Source organism: Alexandromys fortis, unplaced genomic scaffold (assembly GCF_014885135.2).
Source record: "Alexandromys fortis isolate MF-2015 unplaced genomic scaffold, M_Fortis_MF-2015_v1.1 scaffold_75, whole genome shotgun sequence".
NCBI lineage: Eukaryota > Metazoa > Chordata > Mammalia > Rodentia > Cricetidae > Alexandromys > Alexandromys fortis.
Genome location: NW_026067956.1, coordinates 445,377 through 458,124, shown reverse-complemented (window position 1 = coordinate 458,124; position 12,748 = coordinate 445,377). Strand labels below are relative to the sequence as shown.

The window sequence follows — 12,748 nt, the reverse complement described above, 5'->3', positions numbered from 1 at the left end:
TAGCGGATGTACTAGTGATACTCTTCAAAGATACAAGGACAGAACCGTTCTCTTCATCTCATTCGTGTTGGTCTCAGGACCCCATGCAGGAACGCGGCTCTGTGAAGCACCCCAATGCACCCGCTGAGACCAGAGTCCAGCAGAAAGAAGGTGAGTGGATGGTGGTGGGGTGCGAGAAGCTCCTACAGTGAGTGACCGGGAATTTGGTGGGGAGACCTGAGCAAGATCGGGAATAGGAGGAGAATCACAGCTGGGAAAGAGGCGGGAGAACAGTCCTACCTAGAGGCTGGGCTTTTCTTTGAGCTTTGTGGCAGAGAAGCCACGGTTTACATGCAGAGCTGCTGATTGAAGACTCTCAGAATCGGATGGCGAGTGGAGAGTGGAAGGTTTCAAATCTAGGTCTACTGGTTGTCAACCTTGGGCAGCAGCCTTGGGCTGTCCAGTTGTATTTGGGAATCACCCTTTATGCTTCATGCATGTTGGCCAACATTTAGAACTATCACCTTCATGTTCAGTGAGAGTCTATACCCAAATGCTGTATATTGTGCTTCTGTTTGGTTTAAATGGACACCCAAGTTTCTGGCTTATGCCAGGGAGAAACTCAGGATGGAAATGACATTGTAGATGCTACTGAAGAGGCTTCTTACCTTACATAGCACTTCCATGGCATATTCCTCTATCTCTGTAATTAGAAATGAATAAACAAACAAATAAATAAATGCCAGGCATGTTTGTAGATACCTATAATCCCCAGTATTAAGGAGGCAGAGACTGGCAGATCGCTGTGAATTTAAGGCTCTTCTGGTCTATTTAATGAGACTGTCTTTTTTTTTTTTTTTTTCCAAAACAGCTTTGGTGCCTCTCCTGGAACTAGCTCTTGTAGACCAGGCTGGCCTCAAACTCACAGGGATCTGCCTACCTCTGCCTCCTGAGTGCTGGGATTAAAGGTGTGTGTCACCACTACCTGGCGAGACTCTGTCTTAAAACACACACACACACACACACACACACCACAGAGATGTATAATGTGATTTTTAAATTTATAAACAAAAGTTCCTTTTACCCAAACAAACAAACCAAAAGCCAAAACCATCCCAATATATTGAATATTGATTCTGTTTACTTTTTAAGTCTATTTTGAGTTGGGTGCTGAACATCACAAAAGAGAAAAGCCCAATTTGATTTTGTTGGGTGTTCCTTACTGTCACTATTGAAGACCTAGGTCCTCCTTGAGGTGCGGTCCTGGCACCCTTGTCAAAGACTGGTTAACAGTGTGCATGTGCGTGCGTGTGTGTGTGCGTGTGTGTGTGTGCACGCGTGCGCGCTCATGCGTGTGCATGTGTATGTGTGTGCGCGCGCGTGTGTGTGTGTGTGTGTGTGCGCGCGGGCGCTCACGCGTGTGTGTGTGTGTGTGTGTGTGCGCGGGCGCTCACGCGTGTGTGTGTGTGTGTGTGTGCGTGTGTGTGTATGTGTGCGTGTGTGCGTGTGTGTGTATTTACTTCTGAGCTCTTTAGTCTGCTCTACTTGTCTGGACCTCTGTCTCCATTCTAATATCACACCGCTTAACTACTGTCAACCTGGAATAGTATTTGAAATCACAACATTTGATTTCAAATCCCTTCATCTTTGTGGTTTTCCTCAAAATGTATTCATTTCATTGTGGATTTGTGTTGTTTTGCATGAATTGTAGAATCTCTTATTTCTGTCTAAAAGTATGCCATGGAGCACTTGGGAGGCGGAGCCAGGGAGTGAATTTAAGGCCAACCGAGTTACACAGCAAATCCCTGTCTTGGGGGAAAAGAAGCCATTGCACTTTTGATAAGGGCCACAATACTCTTGAAGACTGCTTGGGGAGTGAGTGGCTCTTTTTAAAACCAATCATAGCGATTCCAGTGAGCACAAAGAAAAAGAGATTAAAAAAAAAATCCAAATGACGGAAATGTGAGAAAAATAACAAAATCAATCAATAAAAGTTCTAATCCTTCACTCTTCATAAGCTCTACTGAGAACATGATGTTGCAGGGTCATTCTTGGCAGACTGTCCTGAGCTAAGTTAAAAGCAAGTATTCTCATCACCCAAACTGAAAAGCAGATTTCCCTGGGCTCTACAGAGAAAGCCGCCCTTGAGTCTACAGTCCAGTTTCTGTCACTCAGGAGGCAAGAGTCACTGAGCCGACATTGCCACACTTAGGGAATAACCCGCCATGCACTCCAGGACAACATGTCAAGGGACCTGGAGGGTGGTTCAGTGAGTGGCCAAAGCCCCAGCCTAGGTCAGCAGGCTTCAGCCACGGGAGCCCGCCATGCCAGATGTGATCACTGGAGTTAGAGGGTGTGAGAAGCAGCTTAGGGAGCCCAGCTGTCAACAGCATCACTGTCCTCTGAAGGAGCTGTGTTCATGCCTGGCTGCATCATACCCCTGCCTCCGCACCTGGGCTCTGCAGACCTCTGGACTAAGGGACTCATTTGAACCTGATAAGAATGAAGAACTCTTCCTACCAGGAAAAAAAATGCTCAGAAACCTACAAATGGCCTCAGGGTTGAGAGGCTATGTAAGGTTTACTCTTGGGTTCTGCAGCCATAGGGCTCAGATCTGACCTACAAGTGCTGCAGAATCCAGCAGTTCTAAAGAACGGAAGGAAGGGGCGTGCAGGTGTTGTGCACACACCCATGTCCAGAGCAGTGCTATTCAAAGGAGCCAAAAGATGAGGTAATCTGGTATTCTTTGGTCACAGGCAGATGGTGGTTTGTACTCTGTGAGAACACTCATCCTGAAAGAGAGGAGGTGCTGCAATCCAATAAACACTGAAGTCACCATACTAGGTGAGATCCGCCAGTCGTGAAAGGGTAGCTATCCTGTGAGCCCACTGACACGAGGTATCAGCAGCCACCTTCACGTGGAGAATGGAGTGTGGCCAGGGCAGAGGGAAAGAAACACTGAGGAGCTGAATCTGGTCTTTCAGCTAGGTAGAGGAAAACCTTTCTAGAAATAGATGGTATGTTCCACATCCCGAATGACCAGCAGAGGGCTGCTTCTGGCTGGAGTGGGACCTCCTGGGTCCTTCAGAGTATACAGAGCAGCTGTAACCCAAGCCCAAAGAGACAGACACTGCAGGAGAGGATCAGGGCCTCACAGATGTGCTCAACCTGGACAGAACAAGCTCAGGGGGGGCTGGAGAGCTCAGAGGGGCTGGAGAGCTCAGGGGAACTAGAGATGCCAAACAGAGCAACAAGACCACACAGGACGTCTATAGGACAGTCAGCTCACCTGGAGGGGATGATGAGTCGCCATAGCCTTTCATGTCTAAAGCCAGAACCCGGAAGCCCGCCTGGGCCAGAGCGGGGATCTGAAAAACAAAACAGTCCAAGGGCACGGGGGCATGGCAGTATGGCCTCACCAGTCCTTCGCTAGTCTCCTTGTTTGCATCCCTTCCTCCCTCTCTCTTGTGAATGGATCCACCCAAAGAGAGAGAAGCCCATCTCATAAAACTGCCATGGGCAGCGGCGGGGTTGTACACTGCAGCAAAGCCACATTGGGCAGAATATCCTGACAAAGTCCTTGCAAATTTCTGTGATCATTACTAAGATTTCCCAGCAAGAGGTGAAGAATGGCTTGAGGATCAGTACGGTCCCAAGGCACTTCCTACACCCTGTGTTGTTGAGGCCTTGTAGCCCCAATTTGGAGATGATTCGTGCACAACACCCCACGCTAGCCCACAACATCTCTCTCTCCTCACCCTGACTGGGGAGCACCTTCCACAGTTTCCCTTACCTGGTACCTCCAAGAATACCAGCTCTCAGGAAACCCATGGCAGAGGCACACGGCAGGGCCAGAGCCCATCTCCACGAAATGCAGACGGCTCCCAGGCTGTGAAAGAGAGTCAGGAGTGATAATAATTTTGATGTCAGGGTAGGCAGAACAGGTATTCCAGAAGCCATTGCAAGGGACAGCCAGACCTTGCCTGACCCAGCTACCTCACCTTGAGACCCAAAGGCTAGGTAACAATGGCTGGGGACTGTGAGTGACCCATGTGGGTGACACGCCAGGCAGTTTTCTCTACAACGTGAAAAGGTTATGCAGTTGGGAGCAAACAGAATCAAAACAGTTTAGCTTCCTCTTTGGCAATGTGCAGAATACTATGTTTATTTTATGAGAAACTATTTGCTTCGTGTGTGGGGGGGGGCATGTATGTGACAGAACATGTGCATGTATGCATGTCTGACACCCAGAGGTCAACTTTGAGTATCTTTCTGTGGTGGTCTGAATGACAAGAAGCCCCCAGAAGCCCATGTTTTTAATTAATTGGTCTCTAGTAGGTGGAACTGCTTGGGAAGGATTAGGAGGTGTGGCCTTGATGGAGGAGGTGTTACAGAGGGTGAGCTTTGGGGTTTCAGAAGGTTTGGGTTATTCCCAGCATGCTCTCTCCATCTCCCACTTGTGGACCAAGCCGTGAGCTCTCACTGCTGCGCCAGCCACTTGCTGCCCTACCTTTGTTCAACTATCAAAAACTCTAACCCTTTGGAACTGTAAGCCCAAACAATGTCTGCCTGCTATAAGTTGCCTTGGTCATGGTATTTTATCGCAGCAACAGAGTAGTAACTAAGACACATTTTCTAGAGCTGTCTACCTTATTTACTTAATTTTAATTTGCTTGAAACAGAACCTCACCAAACCGGTTATCCTTGTTGCTCACCAAGCCCCAGGGATCTGTTTGTTTCTGCCTCCCAGCGACTGTGATGGCAAACACACACCGTCATGCCTAGCTCTGTGTTTTACATGGAGCTCAGGCTTACACAGTAAGTGCTCTACTCACTGAGCCGTCTCCCCTCCCCAGAGGTCTGCTTCTTAAATAGGAATTGTTTGTACAGTCCTTTAGGGTGACTCTGTTGGCAAGATGACCCTGAAGGCTTTTAACGTCTGCATTATCCCTTCTCCCTGGCACATGCTGGCATTTTCTAGACATGCCTCCCCCTGGCAATAGTGATGTGGTCACAGAACTGAGTCCTGGCCCATCAGAAGACACGAATGCTGCAACAATGGCACCAACCACTCACCATGCTTTGTTCTCTTCTGTTTTCCTATCTGTACACTGATAACTCAATGGCCCTCGCTATTCCGCATTACGTTTTACATGCTGTGGTCAGAGAGAACGTGGCTGACTTACCTTCACAGTTACATACCCATGGCTGACGTCATTTGGATTGCAGGGGACTGGCAGAGGGGCCTCAGGAAACTGAAAATATGATGGGCACAGTGTGAGACCCCCAGACATCACCTCTGCCACCCCTCCTGAATGCGTCCTGGTGGTCCTCATGAAGCAATCCCCTCCAGTTCGGGCATGGCTGGACTCCATGGGTTGTCTCAGTCCATGGAGTCTTGTGACTGAGTTCTGGCCAGTGGAATGCAGACAGGAGTACATAGCCCCCTGGTTAAGCCAAGAAAACCCTCATAGACTCTCTACAGCATCTCATCTCCCATCTTTCAACTGGGCATCGTGTGTGATTTTGAAAGCCCCCAGTGGAGGAAGTAGGCCCTCTAATGACTGGCTATATTCCAGAAAGGCCCTGGGGCTCCCAAAATGAATGTTATATGAGCCAGAGAAACACAGACTTATAAATCTTTATGGATTCAGTCCATGCTTCACAGAAGTCCTCAGAAAGCCCAGGCTCAGGGCAGGCATAGCCGCTGCCTCTCTGTGATGCTCTGTCAGAAGGGGGTCTCCCTTCAGTCAGCTGCAGCCCAACTCTGTGCCTGTCTTAAGCTGTTCAAGTTCCCACTGTAGAGTTCCACGGACTGGGCATTGTCAACAACAGACTGCTATCTTCTCAGTTTGGGAGGACAGAGGTCTTAGATGAAAGGTGTTAACAGGGCCAGTTAGTTTCTCCTGAGACCTGCCTCTATGTTTATAGATAGCTATCGCCCTCTGTAGCCTCATGTGTCTGGGGGCCCATGGCTTAGTTTCTACTTCTTTTTTTTTAATGTTATTTATTTATTATTTATACAGTGTTCTGCCTGCATGTATTCTTGCACACCAGAAGAGGGCACCAGCTCTCGTTACAGATGGTTATGAGCCACCATGTGGTTGCTGGGAATTGAACTCAGGACCTTTGGAAGAGCAGGTAGTGCTCTTAACCACTGAGCCATCTCTCCAGCCCTAGTTTCTACTTCTTACATGAAAGGACCATGTCATATTAGGTTGCTGTTCTCCCTTCTGGTCTTCTGTTGCCTTAATCACCTCTTCTAAGGCTCTGCGTTCAAATCCAATCACATTCTGAGATACTGGGCATTGCCATTTCAGTATATGAATTTCTGAGAGCCCATTTCGTAACAGCCTGTGTCTTGGGCCTTGTCGTTGTCCACTAGAGACCCTGGACCTGTCTTTGGATAACATCTATGTAAGGAGGAAAGTTCCAGAATACTCCCTTCTTTACCTTACTGGTGTCAGTTCCCAAAGCATCGATAGCAGAGGATGAGCTACTGAGCACATGGGCCAGTCAGTCTCCTCCTGACTGAGCCCCGACTGCACAAGCTACACCTGCCATCTCGAGTGCAGATGGGCCCGCCTCGGAAAGCCGTCCTCTAAAGTGGGGGGGGGGGGACTTAAACTCTGGAATCTAGTCCCCCTTGTCAGAGAGAACAGCTCAGAAAGTGAGTCCCATCGGGGTTATGCTACACTCTAGATGAATCTTAAGGGCATTACACAAAAGGGGAAACAAGCTAGAAATGAGAAGTCACACACTGTATCACACACTACGTATCGGAGGCACCTGAATCATAGAAACAGAAAGCTGAGTGTAGATTGGGGGCTGTGTGAGTCGTTATTTAATGGGACAAGGTTTTGGCTTTTTTTTTTTTAAATAGAAGAGTTTGGTAGCAGATGGACTGGGCTCCACGCCATTCTGAAAGGTACCTAATGCCTCTGAGCTCCTCAGAGGAGTGAGAAAGCACCTAGGTCTCCTGGCTGTCTTCTCCCCAAACACTACAGAAGGATGGCAGGAAGCCAGACCCTGCTCAGACCTAAAGTTACCTGTGTCCCTGTGACCTTCTCCAGTTCTCTCAGAGCCGTGTCTGTGTCGTGGACCAGGATGGTGACCATCCCCATTTCTCGGGCTGGCTTCAGATTGCTCCCAAAGTCATCTAGGAAAACAACCTGGACCCAAACAGTATGAGCATCAGCCAGAGGAAGCATCTCGCGTGAGCAGAACATCAGATGGAAACACCCGTGAATGGCTCCAGGGACAATCTCCTCAGGGATGGGGCTCTAGGTTTGTTTTGAGCATCTTGTGAGGTGGGTCCAGCAGGAGGAAGGGACAGTACGTGAAGGAGAGGGACCTTAGCCCAGTCAGCCTTTAAGATGAGAGGAGGTGAGCATAATACAGCGTTTCAGCAGAGTGACTCTCAGGACCCTTAATAAGCAGAAGGATTCAAGTAGGCCAGGATTCTTGGACAGGGAGACTATGGCGGAAGGAGACCCACTCCCGATCACGAGCTTTGTGTTCTTGGCCAAGTCTCCCGGGGCCTCTGTTTCTACGTTAGTAAACACGGGAAGCTGTTCTAACATCATCTGGCGGCACTGACACCGCACAAAGGGCCACATCGATGGTACGTTCTAGACTGAGCTATGGTCAAAAGCATCCCTCCTGACACAAGAGGAATGGGCCTAAGACCACGCTTCCAGGCCTCAAGTGCACCCCAGTCTGTCAGCTCCATCAGTCCCCTGTTGCAAGATCTCTGTGACACCCTTTCCCCTGAAAAGGGAGAGTCTACTCACCTCATTGGGTTGGGCCTTCAGGGTTTCCAGTACAAACTTGTAGATCTGAGGTTCGGGTTTTATCAGCCCGACCTGACAGGACTCGATCAGGAAGTCGAAGTGCTGGCTCAGATCACACATCATCTGTGCCAAGCTGCCTCGCTTGTCACTGTCGTCCAGCCAGTTGTTGGTGACGATGCAGGTTGTGAATCCTGAGTGGGGAGAGGGGGTTGCCAGGGAGGGGATCAGCTATAGGGAGCCATATTCTGGACGCCTCAAAGGGGTCCCTGAGAATTGGGAAGTCCCTACAGCGGGCTTCTGCTCACAAATGTCAGTCTCTGCATATAGAGATTTCGTGAGAGAAGTTGAAAAAGAATCGTCCTTCCCCACGAGCACCTCCTGAGGGCAAGCGAAGACCGGAGCTTTCCGAATACCGCTCTCCACTCCCTGCCGCCATCACCTCATTTCATAAGGGTGTCTTAAGTTTCACCAACTCGTGGGGTCGTCTCCACTTCCGTGGCAGGCAGGGAAGATATTCCTGTCTTACACTGACAGCTGGACATGGCACATTCTGCTCAGAGCCCACAGTGAAGTTGGGCACTCCTATGGAGTCTATACTAAGACTCTATACTGAAAACTCCGCCTGTGTTTAAAAACTGCAACCACCAGGGTGTGCAGGGTAACATGAACCAAGAAGGAAACTCAGTTCAACACGACTCAGCAGCCCATGTTGGTTCAAACTTCTAGAGTCTGATCCCAAGCAGTTTACTCTCGTCATATTTAAGCACAATTTTGGAAAAAGCTTCTGGATGATAATGTGTGTACAACAAAGTTTAAGACACATTTACATTGAAGGTCTTTACAAAGTCCACGTGGCTGAGAAAAACATAGTTTGGGGGATTCAAGTGTGGCCTGACCCTAGAGATGGCACAGGCCGCCAGGCTATAAACTACATTTATTCCCAGCTTTCTGGGCAGAGAAGAGGTATCCATCTTCCTGTGAAGAGACAACCTTGTGTGCTTAATACTCTTGGTTCCCCTAGTGCTTATCCGTGAGCGCAAAGACCTTGTGCCTCTACAAAAACAAAACCACTTGCCCCAAGCATCGCGAACTGAATTCCCATGTCAAAACTGGAGAAACAAAGACAGAGATGGTATCATCTCCTGGCTCTGTCTACACAGCCGAGGAAGAAACAGGAGGTAACGGAAACGAGACAGATGAGTCTATGGTGAGCGAAGAGCTCTGGATGTGGGATGGGCTATGGCTTGACTGTGTCTCCTAAAACCTCACGTTGCAAACTCATTCCCTACTGTCATAGTGCTAGTGGGCAGAGGTCTAACAAAATAGCTGGGTCACGAGAGCTCTGCCTTCGTGACGGAAACCAGTGCTTGTTGTAACATAACGGGAGCTGCAGGTGAATATCTTGTCTTTCAGGCATTCACACTCTGTTCTACCCTTCTCTTTCCCAGCCTGATGAGACACAACAGGAAGACCCTCACAGATACAGCCCTCTTGATCTTGTGTTCCTTTGTAAACTCTCTAATCCCAGGTCTTCTGTTACAGCAGCACAGATGGACCAAGTCCGATGTCTTGACCACAAAGACATAAGTCTGATGTGATAGTTTCACTGATGCTCACGAGGAAGAGGCAGGCACTACAATAAAAATGCCTGCCCATGCATGGATGTGACTTCGCATCTTAGGCCGCAGGACATCATCTCAACTCACACCAGTTCATAGCACGACTCTGACACCCAAAGACTGGAAAAATCAGAGTTGCTTAAAAGCCTCGTTTTAAAATCTGTGGCAGAAGTTTGGTCATTTGGATAATTATTGATAGTAATTAGTAACAATGAAAGGATAGAATTTTGTTCATAAAGCAGTACCTGATCATTGCTTTGTTATATAAAATTATATCATTTCCCAGGGATCCTAACAGTAAGCTAGTTAGTAAGAGTTTTCTCAAGTAGTTCAACTGGTTCTGGAGGCTTGCTTTAAGGGTGTGTCAGATCTGTGACCTTGAGACGAACTTAGCTGTGTTCTAACCTCAGCTTTCCCAGGGCTCTGGTGTAGCAGAGTCTGTCTTACCTTTCTTTCTGAGAGCAACAGCCGCCTGGAGCATGGGGCGGTTGATGCTTCTTGCTGCCATGGCTTGATTGAATATTTGACTTATGGAGAAATCCTCAGGCAGGCTGGTTCCAGAGGCGCTGGAGCGCTTCCTGCAGCTCTCTTCCATGAGTGGTGCCCACTGTAAAGCAAACAGATGTGGGAGGTAAGCAGGGTCAGTGGTTGCAGCCTTGCAGAAGGCTTGGCAGCACCTCGAAGTTGAAATGTGTGCGCTCCAATCCTGGGAGCAAGCTCCCCGAGAGAAAGGACGAAGGTGAGCTGCGCTGGAATAACAGGAGCTGGGGAGCTCAGAAGCTAAACTCCTTCCCCCCAATTCTGAAGTCTGTGACGGTCAAAGTCAAGATGCAGACAGAATGGTGTCTGTTTCATAGATGGTGCTGGCCGCTCACTTTGCTCAAGAAGGACCTAAGTAATCCTCTAGGGTCCCTTTTCCAATCTCTTCCTGAAGGGCTGTACTCTCCTGACTTAGTTACTTCCTGTTAGTGGTCAGAAGCTTAACATATGAATTGGAGAATGTTGTGAAATATATGTTAAGTAGGCAAAGGTGTGTTATATTTGTTTATGCTGCATTTGTTCAATGATGAAAAGACATGTTGCTGCTCCACCTTGCCTGCCTAAGGCGCCTGATTGGCTTAATAAAAAGCTGAATGGCCAACAGCTATCCAAGAGAGGGATATGTATCAGAGAGAATAAGTAGAAGGAGAAATCTAGTTTCGAGAAGGAAAGAGAAGAAGAAGAAGAGTATGAGGGAGAAAGAGAGGGACATGCCTGGGGCCAGAAACCAGACATCTGCCAACCAGCCAGACACTGGAGAAAAAAGAAAAGTAAGACATAAAGCAAAGACCTGAGGTGCAAGGTAGATAAAGAGAACCAGGTTAATTTAAGTTAAAAGAGCTAGCCAGAAACAAGCCTAGGCTAGGTCAAGCATTCATGACTGTTGGGACCAATTAAGTCCTGGCCTTCAGCTGCTCTTCCCTGCTAGAGTCTTCTAATGAAAGTTACTAAAAGCTGTGTTTTGCCTAGAGGATCAGAGGATGGGATGTTCACCTGTTGTCCATTGACTGCAGGGTATTTAAGCCTCCATGGTGCTATTAAAGAGGGGCTTTTGTACCAGCGATTGGAGGTCTGTGTGTCGGTCTGTCTCTGTGTGTGTTTCCTCAACCTCCAGCCCCTTGCCCAAAGCTTGTGAACTGGGTTCTAGCGCATAGAGCACAGACAGGTGGTGTGGTGTGCGGCACATGACTAATAATAAGTCTCCATGTGATGATCTGGGCGCTGGTTGGTGACCCAAAAGAAAGCCTGCCACTGGTCACAGACATTAAGGTAACAGCCAGCCTTCAAAGAGAAACTACACTCATGACTGCTGATATGGTCTGAAAAAACAATGTCCTCTCAAAACTGGAACACTGAAGTCCTTGAATCTTAGAATATGACTTTTGGGGATAAGGGCTTTACAGATGAGGTTTAGGCAAAATGAAGTCACTAGGATGAACTCTAACTCAATAAGGTGTACATTCTTAGAGAAAGGGATCATAAGAGGCCGTGATGCTATCATTTAATAGCAGTACTAGCCTCCAAGTTTGATCCAAAGGGCTGCATTATTGGCGCCTTTGGGAAATATGGGGGTGAGAGGTCCTTATGTGATTGGGAGCCTATGCTAGGGATGGTAGGCTGGCAACTGCCCACCCTCTCTCTCCTAACTGGTCCATAAGCTGCGCAGCCTAAACCAGATGCCCAGCATTATGGAGCTGTCCAGTCTTAGACTGGACTCTTCTCTGTGAGATAAATAAATATTTCCCCTTTGTAAGTTAATTGCCTCTGATATTTTATTCTAGCAACATAAAGCTAATCCACAGAGGGAAAACCATGCATTGATACAGCGAGAAACTGGCTGTCCACAAAAAGAAACCCCAGAAGAAACCAATCCCTTTGTAACTCTAATCTAGAACGTTTCAGTTTGTTTCAGCTACTCAGTCGGAGGCATTTTACTATGGCAGTTTATGACGGACTAAATGTCTTCATCCCACTAAAAATGAGTGTGTTGAAGTCTTAACCTTCAGTGTATAATATCTGGAGGTCGGGGCTTTGAGAGATGATTGAGTCATGAGAGTAGATTCTCCATGCATGGAACCCTAAAAAGATAGGGGAGCTTGCTTTTTCTCCTACTAGGGATACAGGAGGAAGAGGGCTTACTGGAATCCAGAAAGAGCACCCTCCCCAGGTTCCTTGGGTTCTCTAGCCTCTAGAAGATTAAGAGATGAACACCTGATATTTGAGTCACCCAGTCTCCTACAGTTTTTTACTATAGCAGCCTAAGCTACAACAGAGCCCGAGAAATCTCACTGCAGAATGAATCACAGTATAATACCCCACTGCTTCACTATTCATGAGTCTCTCAATCTAAATCTGCCCAGAAGCCCAGCAATCTCAAGATACACAGAGTAGGGCACATGCATACAGTGGACCCCCACTGAGCCCCAATAGTTGAAGAATAAACTATTGCTAATGCCTGCAATAGCACCTATGAACACCACATACACAAAGCCAAGCAGAATATGCCAAACAGCAAAGTTCCCTTTGTCCAGATGCCAGCACAGGCAAGAACGATGGGGGTTAGGACTGAGACGGCAGGTGCTTGTGGAAAGGTCGTGTCCACAGGAACATAGAGAGAGGGTCCCACTATGCTCCCCATGTGTTTTGACCTGGTGCTAAAGTATGAGTGTGTTCAGTTTGGAAACCGTGGCCAGAGCTACATTGTGTGTGCACCCTTCTGTTTTCATCCTGCACATAAATGGAATGAAGAGTTCAAGCTCACTTCCGCATTGGTGTTTTTTTTTTGGTTTTTTTTTTTTTTTTTTTTTTTTTTTTTTT

General features: G+C 47.8%; 1 protein-coding gene across 1 annotated transcript in view; it reads right to left on the bottom strand.

Annotated features, from left to right (window-relative positions):
- The window catches only part of Ephx2 (epoxide hydrolase 2), a 36,561-nt gene that overhangs the window by 15,401 nt on the left and 8,412 nt on the right, over positions 1–12,748 (bottom strand). The window contains exons 3-9 of the mRNA XM_050152232.1: positions 9,839–9,998; positions 7,773–7,963; positions 7,029–7,151; positions 5,166–5,234; positions 3,773–3,868; positions 3,269–3,347; positions 648–682 (exon numbers count right to left, since the gene is read on the bottom strand). Coding sequence (XP_050008189.1) covers positions 648–682; positions 3,269–3,347; positions 3,773–3,868; positions 5,166–5,234; positions 7,029–7,151; positions 7,773–7,963; positions 9,839–9,998 — 753 coding nt within the window. The remainder of the gene's footprint in view (positions 1–647; positions 683–3,268; positions 3,348–3,772; positions 3,869–5,165; positions 5,235–7,028; positions 7,152–7,772; positions 7,964–9,838; positions 9,999–12,748) is intronic.